The sequence below is a fragment of the Salvelinus fontinalis genome, chromosome 16 (assembly GCF_029448725.1).
Source record: "Salvelinus fontinalis isolate EN_2023a chromosome 16, ASM2944872v1, whole genome shotgun sequence".
Taxonomy (NCBI): domain Eukaryota; kingdom Metazoa; phylum Chordata; class Actinopteri; order Salmoniformes; family Salmonidae; genus Salvelinus; species Salvelinus fontinalis.
The window spans coordinates 40,995,545-41,020,353 of NC_074680.1; the positions used below are offsets into that span (position 1 = coordinate 40,995,545).

Consider the following 24,809-nt stretch of genomic DNA (forward strand, 5'->3'; position numbering starts at 1 on the left):
GCCCTATGGGACTCCCAATCACGACCGCTGCGTTCGTGTGTGTTAAGTATTTAACTGTACTAGAATGCTTAAAAGGCTGCTAAAATGTTCAATATCGGTATCGTTTTTTTTTGTCAAGGAAAATATTGGATATCGGTATCGTACAAAAATGTCATATCGATGCATCACTAACAGAGACAGAGAAACCGATAGAGAGAAACCAATAGAGAGAAGCCGACAGACAGAGAAACCGACAGACAGAGACAGAGACAGACAGACAGCACCAGACAGACAGACAGACAGACAGAGACAGACAGACAGAGACAGACAGACAGAGACAGACAGAGACAGACAGAGACAGACAGACAGCACCAGAAGGACTGGTTAAGGCTGTTTGACAGAGATGGCTCCTCCCATGTATACACATCAATCCAATGCTTTTTAATGTGTGGGGAGAAGTGCACACTTCTGGAGAATTGAGGCGTAACTCATTGGGACTGTACAGAGGGAAGGCTAACTGCTAACTGCGCTGATATAACACACAGTAAACTATTGTGACTAACCACAGAGACAATGGACCCCATTCAGTAAGGCTGAGATGGGAAAAAACGTTACAGTGAGGTGAGAGATGTCAGACACAGCAACACACACACACAATGGTAAACCATTCTTACTCTGAATGACGCTGAGTCCAAACAGGTGACAGTCCTTCAGTCGGAGCAGGTCACACACCTGGACCAGCAGCTCCTGACACAATGTCTTCACCTGAGCAGAGAGTGAACACACAGCATGGGGTTAGAGGTCAGGACATACAGGAGGAGATCAGAGAGTCATTTAGACACACTGTGAAACAACCATGAATGGTATTGCCAGTTTGAAAACAATTACTGCCATTCCTGACCCTGGCTTTTGGACAATACACTATAATATGTGTGTTACTCACAAATATAATCCAATCATACATATAACTGTTTCCCTGCTGCAGTCGTCGTACCAGTAGTCTTACCTCATATGTACCTGAAAAGTATTGAGGTACTATAGACACACATTTCCATTTGAGTAATTTAGCAGACGGTCTTATCCAGAGCCACTTACAGTAAGGCCATTCATCTTAAACAGCTAGGCGAGACCCCCACAGTACTCACATTGACGATTACGTTGAGCGTGTCATCGTTGGGGAGGAAGACGCAGACACAGCGGCGGTCCTGCATAGCTTTGTTGTTGTGGAAGCTGGTCAGCTTGTTCATCTTCGTGTGTCTGGGAGGTGGTCCGGAGAGGCCCCTTGGCCCAGACGGACTAGGCTCCTCCAGGCCCCTGGGATGGGACACTCAACCAGCACCAGTAGAAGCCCTGGTTCAGCTCTAGCCCAAGCCCAGCGAGCAGACACCAGGCCCAGCAGCAGCTACAGCCTCAGCAGACCAGGACATGGGAGGCACCAGGACACAGGGCAGTCCCACACACTGTAGAAGACAAACAGAGGGGACATCACGTTAGCACTGCTGCATGGGAATGTAGAGATCGGGGAACCCCCAGCTGTTCGATATATTTGAACTATTCCAAAGCTAGCACATCTGATTCAACTTGTCATCCAACTACCAAGCCCTTAATGAGGTGAATTAGGTGAGCTAGTTTTGGGCTACAACAGAATTGTGAAACATCTGGGGGTTCCCGAGGAGAGGTTTGAAAAACAATGAATTCATACACAACATAATAAACAGATAGAATAACATATTATACAAATATCAGGGACTATAAAATGGTATGTCTCCCTCCTACAAGTTTGGGAAAACAACGTAACAAATTACCTTAAAGTTTATAATAAAAACACCAAAGTGCAAAATGGACAGAGCTTTTTCACAGCTTGTGACGAGTATATTTGAGAAGAGCGTACAGTTCAGTAGGCAACTGAAAACAGACTTCGCCATGTGTGATCTCACAGGAGAATATCATGTTGCCATAGTCCCTCACTGAGTCCCTATGGCACCCTATTCCCTATATTGTGCACTACTTTTGAGAATTAGTAGAGAGCCCAGGTAAAAAGTAGTGTACAATATAGGGAATAGGATGCCATTTGAAACATAACCCTGACTGAGTCCAGGGGAACATCTGTCTGTCTCTATCTGGAGAGGAACTGGATGAAAGTAGTTGATGATGGCGATGGTGTGGCTAAGAGGGAGGAAGATGAGGGTGGGCGTGCCATGCAACCCATGATGTATATAAACCCTGGATTGCTGATGCTATGCATGGACCATTAAGAGGCTTTGAAGCTGTCACGCCTGCTCCCGCTTTTCCCCCCTGGCGCTCGTCGGCGCCAGGCTCCCCCAGCATTACGCACACCTGCCTTTCCCCGTCACGCGCATCAGCGTATTATTGGACTCAATCACCTGTTTATTACCTCTCCTATATTTGTCAATTCCCCATCTATGTTCCCTGCTGCTGCATTGATTGTCAAATGTCGTTGTGTTGCCCGTGTGCTGACGCTGTGCCTGTCTTGTTTCATATCTGTTTCTTATTCAAATGTTGACTTGTACCCGCTTCTCATCTCCAGCGTCGGTCCTTACAGAAGCCACCGGTCGGCCATATTGACATTCCCCAGTAGGAGCAGTCCTCCATAGGAATGGAATTCTACAGTATTATAATCAAACGATTCAAGGACAAAATTACATATATTTAAAAACGTTGTTGTAGTGGGGACAGTAACATTAGTAATCTCCCCAAAATTATATTTTCAGGAATTCTTGACAAATATATTTTTTCTTCCTTTTTAGCTCACATAATATAATTTAAAAGTATGCATTAAGGTGTCTAATATAATAAACGTGAAAAACAGATTAGACGTTCGTAAATGTATTTCTATAGCTTCCAAAATATTTTGTAAATGGTGAGGGAGTGCCAAGATGGAGGCACTGTAGCTTCAGAACAGTGACCCCCATCAGTCATCTAGAGTATATAAATTCAGACCAAAAATAAACATCCTCTCACTGTCAACTGCGTTTATTTTCAGCAAACTTAAAATGTGTAAATATTTGTATGAACATAATAAGATTCAACAACTGAGACATAAACTGAACAAGTTCAACAGACATGTGGCTAACAGAAATGGAATATTGTGTCCCTGAACATAGAGGGGGAGTCAGTATCTGGTGTGGCCACCAGCTGCATTAAGTACTGTAGTGCATCTCCTCAATGACAGCATCAAATTTGCCAGTTCTTGCTGTGAGATGTTACTCCACTCTTTCACCAAGGCACCTGTGAGTTCAAGGACATTTCTGGGGGGAATGGCCCTAGCCCTCACCCTCCGATCCAACAGGTCCCAGACGTGCTCAATGGGATTGAGATCCGGGCTCTTCGCTGGCCATGGCAGAACACTGACATTCCTGTCTTGCAGGAAATCACGCACAAAACGAGCAGTATGGCTGCTGGCATTGTCATGCTGGAGGGTCAAACAGTTTTGTGGTGGGCTTGTGCCCATAGGCAACATTTTTGCCGGTGATGTCTGGTGAGGACCTGCCTTACAACAACAGGCCTACAAGCCCTCAGTCCAGCCTCTCTCAGCCGATTGCGGACAGTCTGAGCACTGATGGAGGGATTGTGCGTTCCTGGTGTAACTCGGGCAGTTATTGCCATCCTGTACCTGTCCCACAGGTGTGATGTTCAGATGTACCGATCCTTTGCAGGTGTTGTTACACGTGGTCTGCCACTGTGAGGACGATTAGCTGTCTGTCCTGTCTCCCTGTAGCGCTGTCTTAGGCGTCTCACAGTACGAACATTGCAATTTATTGCCTTGGCCACATCTGCGTCCTCATGCCTCCTTGCACCATGCCTAAGGCACGTTCACACAGATGAGCAGGGACCCTGTGCATCTTTCTTTTGGTGTTTTTCAGAGTCAGTAGAAAGGCCTCTTTAGTGTCCTAAGTTTTCATAACTATGACCTTAATTGCCTACCATCTGTAAGCTGTTAGTGTCTTAACGACCGTTCCACAGGTACATGTTCATTAATTGTTTATGGTTCATTGAACAAGCATTGTAAACAGTGTTTAAACCCTTTACAATGAAGATCTGTGAAGTTATTTGGATTTTTAAAAATTATCTTTGAAAGACATGGTCCTGAAAAAGGGACATTCCTTTTTTTGCTGAGTTTATATAAATCATTGTGTGTAACTAACTGATTCCCTGCTTTGTGCAACGATGCAGCGATAACACAACTGTTCATGGAGATCTATTTCATCGCTATTCAAACGTGTTCTGATGTACACCAACACACCCTGACAGCTGGTAGCAGTGTATCAGGTCAGGCTGGCTGAGCACACTCAGCAAAGAGCTTTTGATGGGCCACGTCCAGGAGGTGTGTGTGTGTGTGACTGGTGTAGAACCATCACTTCCTTCCTGTCTAAAACAGAACAGCCATCCCCGCACTACACTACAGAACAGCCATATCCGCGCACTACACTACACAACAGCCATATCCGCGCACTACACTACACAACAGCCATATCCGCGCACTACACTACACAACAGCCATATCCGCGCACTACACTACACAACAGCCATATCCGCGCACTACACTACACAACAGCCATATCCGCGCACTACACTACACAACAGCCATATCCGCGCACTACACTACACAACAGCCATATCCGCGCACTACACTACACAACAGCCATATCCGCGCACTACACTACACAACAGCCATATCCGCGCACTACACTACACAACAGCCATATCCGCGCACTACACTACACAACAGCCATATCCGCGCACTACACTACACAACAGCCATATCCGCGCACTACACTACACAACAGCCATATCCGCGCACTACACTACACAACAGCCATATCCGCGCACTACACTACACAACAGCCATATCCGCGCACTACACTACACAACAGCCATATCCGCACACTACACAACAGCCATATCCGCACACTACACAACAGCCATATCCGCACACTACACAACAGCCATATCCGCACACTACACAACAGCCATATCCGCACACTACACAACAGCCATATCCGCACACTACACAACAGCCATATCCGCACACTACACAACAGCCATATCCGCACACTACACAACAGCCATATCCGCACACTACACAACAGCCATATCCGCACACTACACAACAGCCATATCCGCACACTACACAACAGCCATATCCGCACACTACACAACAGCCATATCCGCACACTACACAACAGCCATATCCGCACACTACACAACAGCCATATCCGCACACTACACAACAGCCATATCCGCACACTACACAACAGCCATATCCGCACACTACACAACAGCCATATCCGCACACTACACAACAGCCATATCCGCACACTACACAACAGCCATATCCGCACACTACACAACAGCCATATCCGCACACTACACAACAGCCATATCCGCACACTACACAACAGCCATATCCGCACACTACACAACAGCCATATCCGCACACTACACAACAGCCATATCCGCACACTACACAACAGCCATATCCGCACACTACACAACAGCCATATCCGCACACTACACAACAGCCATATCCGCACACTACACAACAGCCATATCCGCACACTACACAACAGCCATATCCGCACACTACACAACAGCCATATCCGCACACTACACAACAGCCATATCCGCACACTACACAACAGCCATATCCGCACACTACACAACAGCCATATCCGCACACTACACAACAGCCATATCCGCACACTACACAACAGCCATATCCGCACACTACACAACAGCCATATCCGCACACTACACAACAGCCATATCCGCACACTACACAACAGCCATATCCGCACACTACACAACAGCCATCCCCACACTACACAACAGCCATCCCCACACTACACAACAGCCATCCCCACACTACACAACAGCCATCCCCACACTACACAACAGCCATCCCCACACTACACAACAGCCATCCCCACACTACACAACAGCCATCCCCACACTACACAACAGCCATCCCCACACTACACAACAGCCATCCCCACACTACACAACAGCCATCCCCACACTACACAACAGCCATCCCCGCACTACACAACAGCCATCCCCGCACTACACTACAGAACAGCCATCCCCGCACTACACTACAGAACAGCCATCCCCGCACTACACTACAGAACAGCCATCCCCGCACTACACTACAGAACAGCCATCCCCGCACTACACTACAGAACAGCCATCCCCGCACTACACTACAGAACAGCCATCATCCGCACTACACTACAGAACAGCCATCCCCGCACTACACTACAGAACAGCCATCATCCGCACTACACTACAGAACAGCCATCCCCACACTACACAACAGCCATCCCCACACTACACAGCAGCCATCCCCACACTACACAGCAGCCATCCCCACACTACACAGCAGCCATCCCCACACTACACAGCAGCCATCCCCACACTACACAGCAGCCATCCCCACACTACACAGCAGCCATCCCCACACTACACAGCAGCCATCCCCACACTACACAGCAGCCATCCCCACACTACACAGCAGCCATCCCCACACTACACAGCAGCCATCCCCACACTACACAGCAGCCATCCCCACACTACACAGCAGCCATCCCCACACTACACAGCAGCCATCCCCACACTACACAGCAGCCATCCCCACACTACACAGCAGCAGGTGTGTGTGTGATGGCATGAAGGTTAATTAGGGGAAAGATTGACATAATTGGATCACTCTCTCACTCTACAACATAACACACAGAGAGCGAGAGAGAGAGGGGGAGGGCGTGCTAACAGCCACCATTATCCATCATGTCTGACCTTTTCTTTACCTACTCTAGTACCAAACATAAATAAAATCAATGACTTATGTAATAAAATATTTGTCATTATGTGTGAGACCCCAACTGTGTATATAAATGTATGTACAATATAAATAATCATATTATCGTGTTATTCCTTATGGTCATGAGATGTATTGGTGAGGTAAGAATTACATTATATTTAATAGCATCCTGTAAGTTATATTATCTTGTTAAGTAAAGAAGTTAATCTAATGCTGTGGTTTCAGCTGTGTCCTCTATTAAAACATAACCTTTTACACTTTCAGGTAGGAATATAATCCTCACTCCCAACGTAGTAATAACACCACTCAGCGACAAAGGCATTTCACTCTACTTGTGCACGTGACAATAGAGAAAAAGGGAAACTTGAAACTCAGTACAGTTGAGCTAAATGACGAGGATGCCTGTGTTGGGCGGGCCGGGTGAGGAGGGGTAAACCGTCAGTCAGTAGGACACTGTGAGAGAGAGGGGTGAGTCATCAGATCACTAATGGTTTAGAACCCGATTGTGTCATGTCTAATCAACACATTAGACATCCCAGTGTTCCATAGACTGTTAGAGATGGAGCTCTACACAGACTCCCTGCTCTTTCATCCAGCCTGGAGTCCACACTGAGATAATCATTTTCACCATGGTTTCAACTTGGATTCCAGGCTGGGGATCTTCCATCTCTGGCATGAAGGCTTTGTGTGAGAGGGCTGGATACTAACATTACTGCTGCCTTCCATCCCCTATTCATCCACAGCAGCCCAACAGACCAGTGATGAAACACCAGAACAGTCCACAGCAGCCCAGTAGGCTAGTGATGTAACACCAGAACAGTGTCCACAACTTCCCATCACTAATAGTGATTCAACACCAGAGCAGTGTCCACAACTTCCCATCACTAATAGTGATTCAACACCAGAGCAGTGTCCACAACTTCCCATCACTAATAGTGATTCAACACCAGAGCAGTGTCCACAACTTCCCATCATTAAATAGTGATTCAACACCAGAACAGTGTCCACAACTTCCCATCACTAATAGTGATTCAACACCAGAGCAGTGTCCACAACTTCCCATCACTAATAGTGATTCAACACCAGAGCATTGTCCACAACTTCCCATCACTAATAGTGATTCAACACCAGAGCATTGTCCACAACTTCCCATCATTAAATAGTGATTCAACACCAGAGCAGTGTCCACAACTTCCCATCACTAATAGTGATTCAACACCAGAGCATTGTCCACAACTTCCCATCACTAATAGTGATTCAACACCAGAGCAGTGTCCACAACTTCCCATCACTAATAGTGATTCAACACCAGAGCAGTGTCCACAACTTCCCATCACTAATAGTGATTCAACACCAGAGCAGTGTCCACAACTTCCCATCACTAATAGTGATTCAACACCAGAGCAGTGTCCACAACTTCCCATCACTAATAGTGATTCAACACCAGAGCAGTGTCCACAACTTCCCATCACTAATAGTGATTCAACACCAGAGCAGTGTCCACAACTTCCCATCACTAATAGTGATTCAACACCAGAGCAGTGTCCACAACTTCCCATCACTAATAGTGATTCAACACCAGAGCATTGTCCACAACTTCCCATCACTAACAGTGATTCAACACCAGAGCAGTGTCCACAACTTCCCATCACTAATAGTGATTCAACACCAGAGCATTGTCCACAACTTCCTATCACTAATAGTGATTCAACACCAGAGCAGTGTCCACAACTTCCCATCACTAATAGTGATTCAACACCAGAGCAGTGTCCACAACTTCCCATCACTAATAGTGATTCAACACCAGAGCAGTGTACACAACTTCCCATCACTAATAGTGATTCAACACCAGAGCAGTGTCCACAGCAGCAGCCCAGCAGTCAGACAGAAAGAGAGACCCACTTCCTGCCTTCAGCCCGGGATAGCGGCCAGGATGGAGTATTTCTGTCAACGTGGCAAGCTAGCTTCAGAGCCAGGCAGACCCACGACACAGAAGAGCCCCGAAATACAACAGAGCAGTGGTGGAAAAAGTACTTAAAATGTCCTACTTGAATGAAAGTAAAAGATACCTTAATAGAAAATGACTCATGTAAAAGTCACCCAGTAAAATACTATTTGAGTAAAAGTCCAAAAGTATCTGGTTTTAAATGTACTTCAGTACAGTTGTGGAAAAAGTAAAAGCTATATACATCAAACTCCTGACATTAAGTAAACCGAACGTCACGTTTCCATTTATTTATTTTTCACAGACAGACAGGGGCACACGCCAACACTCAGACATCCTTTACAAACACACCAGTTGTGTTTAGTGAGTCCGCCAGATCCGAGGCTGTAGGGATGACAACGTGCTATATTGATAGGTGTGAATTGGAACATATTGCTGTCCTGTCCGAGCATTCGATGCGTATCGAATACTTTTGGGTGTCAGGGAAAATGTATGTAAAGTAAAAAGTACATTATTTTCTTTAGGAATGTAGTGGAGTAAAAGTTGTCAAAAATACAAATAGTAAAGTACAGTTAACCCCAAAAACTTAAAAAAATACTTGAAACTACTACTTAAGTACTTAACACCATTGAGACAGAGATCATTTTTAAATATCTGAATGTCTCTGTCTCTCCCAATGCCTTGTTTGACATCACAGGGGTGGGGTGCTCCTATATGAACCCTTCCAGGACTATAGACAGGGGTTGGGCCAGAAATCCCCTGGAACACGAACAGACAGACTAAAACCAGAGGGAGGCAGGGGTGGCTGAGAAACACATTTTAATATTACAGAGAGAGAAGGAAGAGAGAAACGGACTGGAGAAAAAAAGAACAGTTTTAGATAAAATACATGTAGAGATTAAGACGAGAGAGAGACAGAGAGAGACAGAGAGACAGAGAGAGACAGAGAGAGACAGAGAGAGACAGAGAGACAGAGAGAGACAGAGAGAGACAGAGAGAGACAGAGAGAGACAGAGAGAGACAGAGAGAGACAGAGAGAGACAGAGAGACAGAGACAGAGAGAGACAGAGAGAGACAGAGACAGAGAGAGACAGAGAGAGAGACAGAGAGAGAGAGAGAGACAGAGAGAGAGAGAGAGACAGAGAGAGAGAGACAGAGAGAGAGAGACAGAGAGAGAGAGAGAGACAGAGAGAGAGACACACACACACCGACAAAGATACGAGTGAGGGAGAGCAAAAGAGACATGGAGAGAGCCAGAGAGAGAGAAAAGAGGGAAAGAGGGAAGCTCAATGCACAGCAGTGAGAAACTGCTGCAGTCAGGCGAGTTCCATACTAACATCTGCTTTTCATTCCAACAATGGCGGCCTTTGACACCCACCCACCCACCCACCCACGTCTCCATGTACCCCGACTCCTGCATACACAGGCTACATGCAAACATTCCCGACGCCTCCACGGGATAGGGAATGGAATATTTTGATTCAACAGGAATGTTAGGGATGTAGAGACATGTACAGAACGATGGGGGAGCTAGCTACACGTTTAGAACCTTGTTCATCACCAACAACCCTTTTTATTCTATTCAGAACCTTTTAGTAATTACGTGGAACCTTGTATTGTCGAAAGGGTTCCATTTGGAACCAAAAAGAGTTGTTTTCATAAGGTCCTCCTATGAGGACAGTTGAACTCTCTTTCTAAGAGTGTTGCTAGTGGGGGAAAAGGAACGACCAGAATGTGGGGGACGACGGATGAACATCAGGTTTCTACTATCCCAGTGCTTCCCAAACTGTGGGGTCGGCAGGGGGAACCCAATCCGGCTTTAAACTTACTCTTGAATGTTGTAATAGTAGAATGCACAAGGAGCAATTTCCAAATTGGGTCGTGCATCATCAGGTCTTCTGGTCATATTAGTCATTGCGTACCCTGGAGAGATGTTTGCTCAGGGGGCCGCGAGTATAAAAGGTTGGGAACCCCTGTACCATCCCTCTTTACTCCTCTACTGTGTATAGAAGACATGTGCTGTATGTTGAGAAACAGTGTACCACTGAGCTCCAGGAAGTTATGGTAATAGAGACAGGAAGGATTGACAGGAAGGATTGACAGGCAGCATTACGATATGTAATCGTAAACATTACACAATAGAGAGGACGAAGAAGAGGAATATGAAGAAAAGAAGTGCGGAGAAGATGAGTCATGTAGATGCTAGGTCAATACAGACAGGATACAGTGGTGTCGTCAGACTGAGCTGACCTGGCTAATAACAACAGATTTTTGTTTTCCCTCTCCAGTTGGAAGAGCAGCTGGACCCTGGTACAGGTCAGTGTGGCCCTCCCCTGGTCTCACTTAGTTTGGGCATTTGGTAGGGAAATGTTGCCCTCAATCATACACTGTATATCAGCTGCATCTCAAATGTATAGTCCCAGATGTGTTTTTTGTGCTCTTGACAAATCCATTGTCATTGTCAGACAAAACATGTTTGTTTTGGCACACAGACGGACTCCAGCTAGAAATCACCTCTGTGGACCCCCAAAACCACGTCCTACTTCTTCCTAGCATCTGTCCCAGATCAAACAGAGCGGCAGAAGAGGAAATGATGACTATTTAGTGCGGTCCTCTGGCTAACTCTGGTTCATCAGGGGCGGCAGGTAGCCTAGTGGTTAGAGCGTTGGACCAGTAACCGAAAGGTTGCTATATCGAATCCCCGCGCTGACAAGGTAAAAATCTGTCATTCTGCCTCCTGAACAAGGCAGTTAACCCACTGTTTCTAGGTCGAATTTGTTTTTAACTGACTTAAATATAAATATATAAATAAATAAAAATAGCTGCTGAGTAGCTTACAATCTGCAGTAGGCCTGGCTGGCAGAGCTCCACTGGAACAGGGAGAGAGGGAGGGTTCACAGACACAAGAGAGAAATAAACAGTAGAGAAAGTGAATAAAATAAATAAAACCTTAAAGTTGAACATAAGTCTAGTTTAAGTTTGGAATGATATCTTCATTGTGTTATGATCAATGTAGAGAATAAATAAAATGACAGAGCGAGAAGGAGCAAGGTTAATATAGCTTGTAATTATCTCTACATTCAGTTAGAATCAACCAGATAGCGTCAAACTGAGTGAGATCAGATAACATCACCACTAGATTAAACAGTTTCAGGTTTACTGAAGATGGATCAGAAATGTGGGCGGGGCACTGGGCAGATTGTATCATATCATATGATCCAATGTGATGCAACGCTTTGTAATAAGGGCAATGGCCCATTATACTACATCCACTCTTTCTCTATGCCAGCCTGCAGGAATAGCCATGAGATGCAACTTCACATGATCCTCTCCTCTTACTGATAGTGGTCTTCTACACCTCAGAGCACCAGGATAAGCCTCAGGCAAATAACTGTTGATATGAAAAGAGGTTATGACAAAGTGTTTCCTTGGCAATCAAATATCACTCATCGTCTCCAGCACCTAACAATCCACTCATACTGCCAAGGGCAGGCATCGGAGCAGAGGTCAGAGGTGTCTGCCTTTGCCAAGAATTTCATCCTTGTGTTTCACTATGAAACGTTGTAACCAACTGTGTTATTACCATGGTTACCAGTTACCACTTTAGTCCGTGCTGTAAGTGCTGGCATAAGAAAGACATTAGGGTCAATATCAGTGTAAAATTCCATACCACATCCCACTCCATAAGATCAGCCTCCAGACATGTTTGTTTGTCTGACGGGGAAATAACAGCCTATTTTAGGGTGCTATGTAGGACGCAGACTGACTGGCCCCAACTAGATTTCCATCAGCACGGTCTAACTGAAGTAGAAAGTTGTGAATGGTATTAACTCTATACTACAGGGCATCATGGTGCTGTCTTCATGACATGTGCATGGTATTAACTCTATACTACAGGGCATCGTGGTGCTGTGTTCATGACATGTGCATGGTATTAACTATATACTACAGGGCATCGTGGTGCTGTGTTCATGACATGTGCATGGTATTAACTATATACTACAGGGCATCATGGTGCTGTGTTCATGACATGTGAATGGTATTAACTATATACTACAGGGCATCATGGTGCTGTGTTCATGACATGTGCATGGTATTAACTATATACTACAGGGCATCATGGTGCTGTGTTCATGACATGTGAATGGTATTAACTATATACTACAGGGCATCATGGTGCTGTGTTCATGACATGTGAATGGTATTAACTATATACTACAGGGCATCATGGTGCTGTGTTCATGACATGTGAATGGTATTAACTATATACTACAGGGCATCATGGTGCTGTGTTCATGACATGTGAATGGTATTAACTATATACTACAGGGCATCATGGTGCTGTCTTCATGACATGTGAATGGTATTAACTATATACTACAGGGCATCATGGTGCTGTGTTCATGACATGTGCATGGTATTAACTATATACTACAGGGCATCATGGTGCTGTGTTCATGACATGTGAATGGTATTAACTATATACTACAGGGCATCATGGTGCTGTGTTCATGACATGTGAATGGTATTAACTATATACTACAGGGCATCATGGTGCTGTCTTCATGACATGTGTATATTATGCCAAATACTGGTGGTGGTGGTGGGGGGGGGGGGGGGGGGGGGGGTGACTAATCCTGCAAAGGCTTAGCCTTATATAGTTTCAAGTGTCATCAGAATCCAGCAAATCTTCTAACTTAATTTGGGTATTCACGGAGGTGTCACGATACCTGAACATGGAGGTGTGGTATTAAAATACACTGCCAGTTTAACAGGTTAAGCCAAGGAATCAAGAGACTCAATAGTCTGTAGCAGTCTGAACGCCTGGTCTATGTCCCAAATGGCACCCTACATAGTGCACTACTTTTGACCAGATCGCCTATATAGTGCGCTACTTTTGACCAGATTCCCTATATAGTGCACTACTTTTGACCAGATTCCCTATATAGTGCACTACTTTTGACCAGATTCCCTATATAGTGCACTACTTTTGACCAGATTCCCTATATAGTGCACGACTTTTGACCAGATCCCCTATGGCTGCTGGTCAAAAGCAGTGCACTATATAGGGGATAGGGTGCCATGCAGTGGTGTAAAGTACTTAAGTAGTTTTTTGGTCTTTGACAACTTTATACTTTTACTTCACCACATTTCTGAAGAAAATAATGTACTTTTTACTCCATACATTTCCCCTGACACCTAAAAGTACTTGTTACATTTTGAATGCTTAGCAGAACAGGAAAATGGTCTAATGCACACACTTAAAGAGAACATCCCTGGTCATCTTCTGTTTCTGATCTGGCCAACTCATTAAACACAAACGCTTTGTTTGTAAATTACAGTGCCTTGCAAAAGTATTCACCCCCTGGGCATTTTTTTCCAATTTTGTTGCCTTACAACCTGGAATTAAAATTGATTTGTATCATTTGATTTACAGAACATGCCTACCACTTTGAAGATGCAAAATATTTTTTCTTGTGAAACAAACAAGACATAAAAAAAGAAACTGAAAACTTGAGCGTGCATAACTATTCACCCCCCAAGGTCAAAACTTTGTAGAGCCACCTTTTGCAGCAATTACAGCTGCAAGTCTCTTGGGATATGTCTCTATAAGCTTGGCACATCTAGCCACTGGGATTTTTGCCCATTCTTCAAGGCAAAACTGCTCCAGCTCCTTCAAGTTGGATGGGTTCATGCTGGTGTACAGCGATCTTTAAGTTATACCTCCACTGTGGAGCTTTACAGCTCCTTCAGGGTTATCTTTGGTCTTTGTTGCCTCTGTGATTAATGCCATCCTTGCCTGGTCTGTGAGTTTTGGTGGGCGGCCCTCTCTTGGCAGGTTTGTTGTGGTGCCATATTCTTTCCATGTTTTAATAATGGATTTATTGGTGCTCCATGGGATGTTCAAAGTTCCTGATATTTATTTATAACCCAACCCTGATCTGTACTTCTCCACAACTTTGTCCCTGACCTGTTTGGAGAGCACCTTGGTCTTCATAGTGCCACTTGCTTGGTGGTGCACCTTGCTTAGTGGTGTTGCAGACTCTGGGGCCTTTCAGAACAGGTGTATATATACTGAGATCATGTGACAGATCATGTGACACTTTAATTAAAGTCCACCTGTGTGCAATCTATGTGACTTCTTGGTAATTGGTTGCACCAGATCTTATTTAGGGGCTTCATAGCAAAGGGGGTGTTAACATATGCACACCACTTCCATTTTTTTGATTATTTTTTTGAAAACAAGTTATATTTTGATTATTTTATTTTTTCATTTCACTTCACCAATTTGGACTATTTTGTGTATGTCCATTACATGAAATCCAAATAAAAATCTATTTAAATTACAGGTTGTAATGCAACAACATAGGAAAAACGCCAAGAGGGATGAATACTTTTGCAAGGCACTGTATGTCTCAGTGTTGGAGTGTGCCCCTGGCTATCCATAAAACAACATTTAAAAAGAAGGAATTTGAAATGATTTTATAGTTGATACTTAAGTATATTTTAGTAATTACATTTACTTTTGATTCTTAAGTATATTTCAAACCAAATACTTTTCCTCAAGTAGGATTTTACTGGGTACTTTTTCCACCACTGGTGCCATGTCAGAGTAAATGTTGTAACATAGCCGACAGCATCATCAAGGTGTGTTTGAAGTCATGAAAGGTGACTAACGGTTATTATGATTGACTAAATGAATAGCAATTTCCTGTCATATTTTGACTCAACTTGTCTACACATTCATGGAGAAGGTATAGACTGCAATCACACTTATTCAGTTGTGATAATTTAATCGTCATAGTGAATTAAGAAAAACATTTCTCAACGGTGCTTCTGGACAGGGGAGGTGTAATCATTTCTAAACCACTTTGTTATCGTTCACTACCTTCCAAGGACAAGATTTACTTTTAGATAAAAAGTCATTTAGAGTAGAACCTTAAATCAAGAGAAAATGTTACCATGACGATTCTTGCTGAGCTGGAACAGACCAACAGTTAAGGGTGTTAATAATAACTCTAAAAAAGGTTAGGAATAATATGTTTTTTTGAAAAGGTTTCAAATCATTTCACACCTGGTTCCCATGTGGTAGTAAGCAGAGGAGTGAGAGGATGTAGTACACAGTTCCACACACACAATTAGGGCAGGGTGTTACTAGATTTTGTCGAATTCATGGTTTTAGAGCGTTATTCCAAATGCCTGTATCGCAAGAATCTAGTTGTGTTTTTAGTTTTTAATAAGTGTTTATGTCCGCTTGTTCTCATGATGTCTTTTGCGTCGTCGTCGCCTTCTGTGCTGTGTGCACCTTCCCATGAACACACACCAAGCCCCTCCCCATGCCACTCACAACAACAAACATGGTATTGTTAGAGTACACATATTTTGCAGATGTTAGCGGGTGTAGCAAAATGTTTATGTTCCTAGCTCCAACAGTTCTTCCTCTCTGACAAGTGGTTTTAACTTGCTATTGCATGTGAGGTTCTATAATGCCTGCTATAAGAAATGAGTCATTATTAGTGAATGTACATTATGTATGAATGGTTCTGGTTAAATTTATCCTCAAAATTGCCTTTTTCATAGACAAACCTGTAAGCTAGAGCAGTGATTTTTGTAAAAACATCACGTTGCGGAAGGCTTATATTTAGTCTAGGTATAATTTCACAAACACTGAATTACGTAGATTATTTAGAGATTTGACTGTTTGAAATGTACTAAATTTGACCTTTAAAAATTGTACAACAAAGCTTATTTAGAGATTTGTTTTAAGCGAGATACTGTACATATAGTGAATCGGCCATAAGTTTGAAAACAATATAGATATGATTTATAGGCCAATTCGCCCAGCCCTACATACTACATACACACACACACACACACACACACCCCAAACACACCCCAGTAGTACACACACACACAAACCTCAAACCGCCCGAGCTTCCAGGCATGTATAAACAGTCAGCAGCAGTCTCTCTTTCTCACCTCGCTCTTTCACCTGCTCCTCTCTCTCCTCCCTCGCTCCCCTCCCCTCCCTCGCTCCCCTCCCCTCCCTCGAGGCTCATCATGGAGCTCTGTATTCAGCCCTGTGACATGCTAAACTAGCACAAGAAGACCCATGCTCTGAGAAGAGAAATCCCCTCAACCGTCATATCCGCTCAGAGTAGAGTATGTGGCCATAAATAAAAGGGTTGGGAAAAACAAACTGGTATTATTCATATACAAGACACCCACAGCCTGGCGTTTTGTTTTAAATGAGGCAAATCCTTCTGTTAAAAACAACTTAGTGGATGAAAGGTATTGTATGGCACAACAGGATATGCACAGGCATATCAATACAAAATCTGGGATACTCCCCTGGTTCTGAAGATCATGTTTACAACCACAGTCAATAGAAGCCTGGGATACTCCCCTAGTTCTGAAGATCATGTTTACAACCACAGTCAATAGAAGCCTGGGATACTCCCCTGGTTCTGAAGATCATGTTTACAACCACAGTCAATAGAAGCCTGGGATACTCCCCTGGTTTTGAAGATCATGTTTACAACCACAGTCAATAGAAGCCTGGGATACTCCCCTGGTTCTGAAGATCATGTTTACAACCACAGTCAAAAGAAGCCTGGGATACTCCCCTGGTTCTGAAGATCATGTTTACAACCACAGTCAATAGAAGCCTGGGATACTCCCCTGGTTCTGAAGATCATGTTTACAACCACAGTCAATAGAAGCCTGGGATACTCCCCTGGTTCTGAAGATCATGTTTACAACCACAGTCAAAAGAAGCCTGGGATACTCCCCTGGTTCTGAAGATCATGTTTACAACCACAGTCAATAGAAGCCTGGGATACTCCCCTGGTTCTGAAGATCATGTTTACAACCACAGTCAATAGAAGCCTGGGATACTCCCCTGGTTCTGAAGATCATATTTACAACCACAGTCAATAGAAGCCTGGGATAATCCCCTGGTTCTGAAGATCATGTTTACAACCACAGTCAATAGAAGCCTGGGATACTCCCCTGGTTCTGACGATCATGTTTACAACCACAGTCAATAGAAGCCTGGGATACTCCCCTGGTTCTGAAGATCATGTTTACAACCACAGTCAATAGAAGCCTGGGATACTCCCCTGGTTCTGAAGATCATGTTTACAACCACAGTCAATAGAAGCCTGGGATACTCCCCTAGTTCTGAAGATCATGTTTACAACCACAGTCAATAGAAGCCTGGGATACTCCCCTGGTTCTGAAGATCATGTTTACAACCACAGTCAATAGAAGCCTGGGATACTCCCCTGGTTCTGAAGATCATGTTTACAACCACAGTCAATAGAAGCCTGGGATACTCCCCTGGTTCTGAAGATCATGTTTACAACCACAGTCAATAGAAGCCTGGGATACTCCCCTGGTTCTGAAGATCATGTTTACAACCACAGTCAATAGAAGCCTGGGATACTCCCCTGGTTCTGAAGATCATGTTTACAACCACAGTCAATAGAAGCCTGGGATACTCCCCTGGTTCTGAAGATCATGTTTACAACCACAGTCAATAGAAGCCTGGGATACTCCCCTAGTTCTGAAGATCATGTTTACAACCACAGTCAATAGAAGCCTGGGATACTCCCCTGGTTCTGAAGATCATGTTTACAACCACAGTCAATAGAAGCCTGGGATACTCCCCTGGTTCTGAAGATCATGTTTACAACCACAGTCAATAGAAGCCTGGGATACTCCCCTAGTTCTGAAGATCATGTTTACAACCACAGTCAATAGAAGCCTGGGATACTCCCCTGGTTCTGAAGATCATGTTTACAACCACAGTCAATAGAAGCCTGGGATACTCCCCTAGTTCTGAAGATCATGTTTACAACCACAGTCAATAGAAGCCTGGGATACTCCCCTGGTTCTGAAGATCATGTTTACAACCACAGTCAATAGAAGCCTGGGATACTCCCCTGGTTCTGAAGATCATGTTTACAACCACAGTTAATAGAAGTTCAACGTGATGTGAGACACTATGGATGCGTCCCAAATGACACACTATTTCCGATGGGCTCTGGTCAAAAGTAGCACACAAAAGTAAGGAAGTGTGCCATTTTGGATGCAAACCTATTTTATCTTCAGGGAGGTTAAATCACTCCAGTCAACATTCTTGAATTGACGTTATACTAGCACTGACTACGCTGGTAGACTAGCACCGCTGGTAGTCTAGCACCGCTGGTAGTCTAGCACCGCTGGTAGTCTAGCACCGCTGGTAGTCTAGCACCGCTGGTAGTCTAGCACCGCTGTAAGCGCCAACTCCAGAAGGAGACCAAGTATGACTGGTAGTCTAGCACCGCTTTAAGTATGACTGGTAGGGGAAAGCAATCCAATAAGGGAAACAGACACCTGCAGGAAGGATGGAGTGACCTATTTCCCTTTAGTCCTGATGGTAGATTTCACTAATAGACACTAGGAGGAGGAATCTGACCACAGTGTTGGATAAAGAATATAGTTACTGTTACTGTTGGTGAAATGGGAGCTAGCCAACGGCTTCTTTCTGTTTGACAACTTTAAAATGAGAGGGAGGTTCGAGTGAGTAAAATCACATTTGATTTGTCACATGCGCTGAATACAAGGTATAGACCTTACCGTGAAATGCTTACTTACAAGCCCTTAATCAAATATGCAGTTTTAAGAAAATAAGAGTTAAAATGTGTGTGTGTGTGTGTGTGTGTGTGTGTGTGTGTGTGTGTGTGTGTGTGTGTGTGAACCAACCTTCGAGGAGTTGGACATAAAAGACAGGCAGAAGGGGAGGGAGAGTATCTCTCTGTTTCAATGATGATAACATGGTGCCATCAGTCTTACGTTACTGTGCCATAACGTCCTCAGACACTTTCAACTCCAGGAACACAGTTCACGGATAAGATATGACTAAAGGGTAAAGTATACTCATGGGCTGTCCCCCAAATAGTGCCATATTACTTATATAGTGTAGAACAAGTAACAGACTTAAATGGCCAGTGCATTCGGAAAGCATTCAGACACCATGACTTTTTCCATATTTTGTTACGTTACAGCCTTATTCTAAAATTTTTCATCAATCTCCACCCCATAATGACAAAGCAAAAACAGGTTTAGACATTTTTGCAATTTTACATAAGTATTTGGACCCTTTACTCAGTACATAGTGGAAGCACCTTTGGCAGCAATTACAGCCTCAAGCCTCTTTGGGTTTGACGCTATAAGCTTGGCACACCTGTAATTGGGGAGTTTCTCCCATTCCTCTCTGCAGATCTTCTCAAGCTCTGTCAGTTTGGATGGGGAGCGTCGCTGCACAGCTATTTTCAGGTCTCTCCAGGTTCAAGTCTGGGCTCTGGCTTAGCCGCTCAAGGACATTCAGAGACTTCTCACGAAGACACTCCTGCGTTGTCTTGGCTGTGTGCTTAGGATCATTATCCTGTTGGAAGGTGAACCTTCACCTCAGTCTGAGGTCCTGAGCGCTCTGGAGCAGATTTTCATCAAGGATCTCTGTACTTTGCTCCGTTCATCTTTCACTCGATCCTGACTAGTCTCCCAGTCCCTGCCGTGGAAAAACATTCTCACAGCATGATGCTGCCACCACTATGCTTCACCATAGGGATGGTGCCAGGTTTCCTCCAGATGTAATGCTTGGCATTCAGGCCAAAGAGTTCAATCTGGGTTTCATCAAGAGAATTTTGTTTCTCATGGTCAGAGTCCTTTAGGTGCCTTTTGGCAAACTCAAAGTGAGCTGTCATGTGCCTTTTACTGAGGAATGGCTTCCATCTGGCCACTACAATAAATGCCTGACTGGTGAAGTGCTGCAGAAACGGTTGTCTTTCTGGAAGGTTCTCCCATCTCCACAGAGGAACTCTGGAGCGCCGTCAGAGTAACCATCGGGTTCTTGGTCACCTCCCTGACCAAGGCCCTTCTCCCCCGATTACTCACAGCGGCCAGCTCTAGGAAGAGTCTTGGTGGTTACAAACTTCTTTCATTTAAGAATGATGGAGGCCACTGTGTTCTTGGGGACTTTCTATGCTGCAGACATTTTTCGTACCCTTCCCCAAATCTGTGCCTCGACACAATCCTGTCTCGGAGCTCTATGGACAATTCCTTCGACCTCGTGGCTTGGTTTTTGCTCTGACATGCACTGTCAACTGTGAGACCTTATATAGACAGGTGTGTGCCTTTCAAATTCATGTCCAATCAATTGAATTTACCACATGTGGACTCTAATCAAGTTGTAGAAACATCAAGGATGATCAAACGAAACAGGATGCACCTGAGCTCAATTTCGAGTCTCATAGCAAAGGGTCTAAATACTGTTTTTGCTTTGTCATTTGGGTATTGTGTGTAGATTGATGAGGGAAAAAACATTTAATCCATTTTAGAATAAGGCTGTAACATAACAAAATGTGGAAAAGGGGTCTGAATACTTTCCAAATGCACTGTATGCCAAACAAAAAACATTGATTTCAAAGGTGAACAAACTATACAACAAAATGACAACTTTACAAAAACACATTTTCTGGAAGAACAGTGCAGATGCCACGTTTGGTAACAGAATTTCTGTAAAATCCCCCCTCAGTTTTTTGTTCCCACGTTTTCCAAAAATGTAAATATCTGCTCCGAATTAAGATTCAACGATGTCTGCAGAAAGAATGGGGTGCTATGACACATTGAAAACATCTATTTTGATCATTGAAGTGGATTTACACCCGGTAACGGAATTGCATCATGGGCTCCTGATCTATACAACAAATAAATGCATAATGATGGATATGAATGTCATTCTCTTCATGGTGATGTATCCTAAATAGATACACAAATATAAATATGCTAAATCCTCCTTTGTATTTTTGGGTATTATTCTACATGAGCTCTGACCCCGAACAAGACCAAATTTGGATGGCCCAGACCAAATCTGAACCAATCATAGAAGTTAAGAATATTTCGAAGATAACGCAGAGACAGAGGACGAGAGGTCAATAAAGTACTAACGATCAAGGGAAATTGTGGATTTTCTGTAACAGGGGATTAATGCAGAGACATGGGGGGAATTTGTCTATATATTGAGTCTGAAACAGGATACTTGGTATTTGGCCATTGGCCCAGTTTTCTTGCAAAGAATTGTAATTGGTCAACCACAGGCTAGGGCTGGGTTATAAACTACATCCCGTCCCTTTGTTCGGCAGAGAACCACAGGAGAGAATCACTGAACACAGGGGAGCATGAACATCTACCTCCCCGCATGATTCGTCCTATTTGAATAAGAATACATCCATTTTCCTTTCCCTAATTTGCTTTGGGGTCTGTGTTATTGATGAGTAACATCAACTGCTAACAAAGTCTATCGTTTCACAAGTTTGGACATCATAGTACAGCACAGTAGAATTCAGTATAGTACAGCAAAACACAGAAGAGTATAGTCCATTATAATGTACTCAACTTGAAATCATTGGCCACTTTAATAAATGGAACACTAGTCACTTTAATAATGTTTACATATCTTGCATTACTCATGGTATAAAATACAGTATATACATATGACATCTATTGCATCTTAGCCTATGCCACTCTGTCATTGCTCATCCATATATTTATATATTATTATTCAATTCCTTTACTTAGATTTGTGTGTATTAGGTATTTGTTGTGGAATTGTTAGATATTACTTGTTAGATATTGCTGCACTAGAAGCACAAGCATTTCACTACACTCGCAATAACATCTGCTAACCATGTGTATGTGACCAATTTGATTTGAACTTGTGTGCTGTACTGTACAGTACTATACTTTTCTTTACTCTACAGAACCTAACTTTGGTTTGTGACTACTATGACCTCTCATTGTAGCCAATTCAACTGCAGAAACTCTGTTACCGATTTTGTAATGGAATTTCGAGTTTTAAACACTTAATAATTCATAAACAAAATTGATCTCAGTAAAAATCCTAATTGATAGGCCTATCTTTACTTGTTACTTTGTGAACTTTCATTATCCCTCTCCTCATGAGGGAGAGAAATTAGACAATATTTTCAAGATGTGGGATTTTGGTAACAGAATTTCAAGGCACAAGGCAATGTTTCTTAAATTTACAGAATGCAGAAAAATGTATCCAAACTAAATGTTAGTGTTGATATTAGTTGGCAAGGGTCTTCAATTCAACATTGTGTTTTTATGTATATCCAATAACTTAAGACTTTTTCTGAGAGAGGTTTTCTAAGACCCATTTTCCATCTGTTTGACCCAGAAATCAAAGTCTTTACTTATTCCTAAATGGTTGAAAAATTGACGTTACCGCATAAAAAAAAGGTGTGTGGTGCACTAGAACAGTCTGCAGCGCCCGGCCTCACCCTAGTAGACTCTGAAGTGAAATGTCTACTGTTTGCAGATGATCTGGTGCTTCTGTACCCCAACCAAGGAGTGCCTGCAGCAGCACCTAGATCTTCTGCACAGATTCTGTCAGACCTGGGCCCTGACCGTTAATCTCAGGAAGACAGAAATGGTGTTCTAAAAAAAAAAGTCCAGTTGCCATAAATACAAATTCCACCTAGACACTTCTGCCCTCGAGTACACAAAAAATTATACCTACCTCGGCCTTAACATCAGCACCATGGGTAACTTCCACAAAGCTGTGAACGATCTGAGAGACAAGGCAAGAACGGCCTTCTATGACATCAAAACGAACATAACATTTGACATCCCAATTAGGATCTGGCTTAAAATACTTGAATCGGGTTATATAACCCATTACCCTTTATGGTTGTGAGGTCTGGGGTCCACTCAACAACCAAATTGAGACTCTGCATGCAAAATTCTACAAAAGCATCCGTGTTCAACGTAAAACACCAAATAATGCATGCAGAGCATAACTAGGACGATTCACGCTAATGATCAAAATCCAGAAAATAGCAATTCTACAATAAGTTCCATAACAAAGCCCACACATACAGAGAGATAACCAGGACAGCAACATAGTCAGACCCAACCAAATCATGAGAAAAACTAAAAGATTATTACTTGACACATTGGAAAGAATTAACAAAAAAACTAAGCAAACTAGAACGCTATTTGGCTCTAAACAGATAATGGTCAGGTATTCTGCTACTGTGTACTGTGACTGACCCCAAATTAAGGAAAGCTTTGACTCAGTGAGCATAGCCTTGCTATTGAGAGAGACGCCGTAGGCAGACCTGGCTCTCAAGAGAAGACGGGCTATGTGCAGACTGCCCACAAAATGAGGTGGTAACTGAGCTGCACTTCCTAACCTCCTGCCCAATGTATGACCATATTAGAGACACATATTTCCCTCAGATTACACAGACCCACAAAGAATTTCAAAACAAATCCAATCTTGATTAACTCCCCTATCTGTTGGGTGGAATACCACAGTGCGCAGTCACAGCAGCAAGATGTGTGACCTGTTGCCACAAGAAAAGAGAAACCAGTGGAGCGCCAACACCATAGTAAATACAACCTTTATTTAACGGTATTTATTTTCCCTTTCATATTTCAACTATTTGTACATTGTTACAACACTGTCAATAACATTTGAAATGTCTATACATATTTTTTTTTACTTGTGTGTGTAATATTTACTGTTCATTGTTTATTTTCCCTTTTCTTTTTTGTCTATTTCACTTGCTTTGGTAATGTAAATGTCACGGATGTGAAATGACTAGCTAGATAGCGGTGGTGTGCGCTAATAGCCTTTCAAATCGGTGACGTCACTTGCTCTGAGACCTTGAAGTAGTGGTTCCCCTTGCTCTGCAAGGGCCGCGGCTTTTGTGGAGCGATGGGTAACGATGCTTCGTGGGTGACTGTTGTTGATGTGTGCAGAGGGTCCCTGTTTCGCACCCGGGTCGGGGCGAGGGGACAGACTAGAGCTATACTGTTACATAAACATATGTTTCCCATGCCAATAAAGCCCTTTGAATTTAATGCAAGAGTCTGTACGTCAGGCAGCTTAGCAAGCTCCAGTTCCAGCACCCAGAACTATGTTTGTCTGGTTATCACTGCAGAATAGATTGCGACAGCAGCAGTGAACGA

General features: G+C 43.4%; 1 protein-coding gene across 1 annotated transcript in view; it reads right to left on the reverse strand.

Annotated features, from left to right (window-relative positions):
• The window catches only part of LOC129813190 (FERM domain-containing protein 6-like), a 52,288-nt gene that overhangs the window by 23,291 nt on the left and 4,188 nt on the right, over positions 1–24,809 (reverse strand). The window contains exons 2-3 of the mRNA XM_055865457.1: positions 1,125–1,439; positions 654–744 (exon numbers count right to left, since the gene is read on the reverse strand). Of these exons, the coding sequence (XP_055721432.1) occupies positions 654–744; positions 1,125–1,226 (193 nt within the window). The 5' untranslated portion in view covers positions 1,227–1,439. The remainder of the gene's footprint in view (positions 1–653; positions 745–1,124; positions 1,440–24,809) is intronic.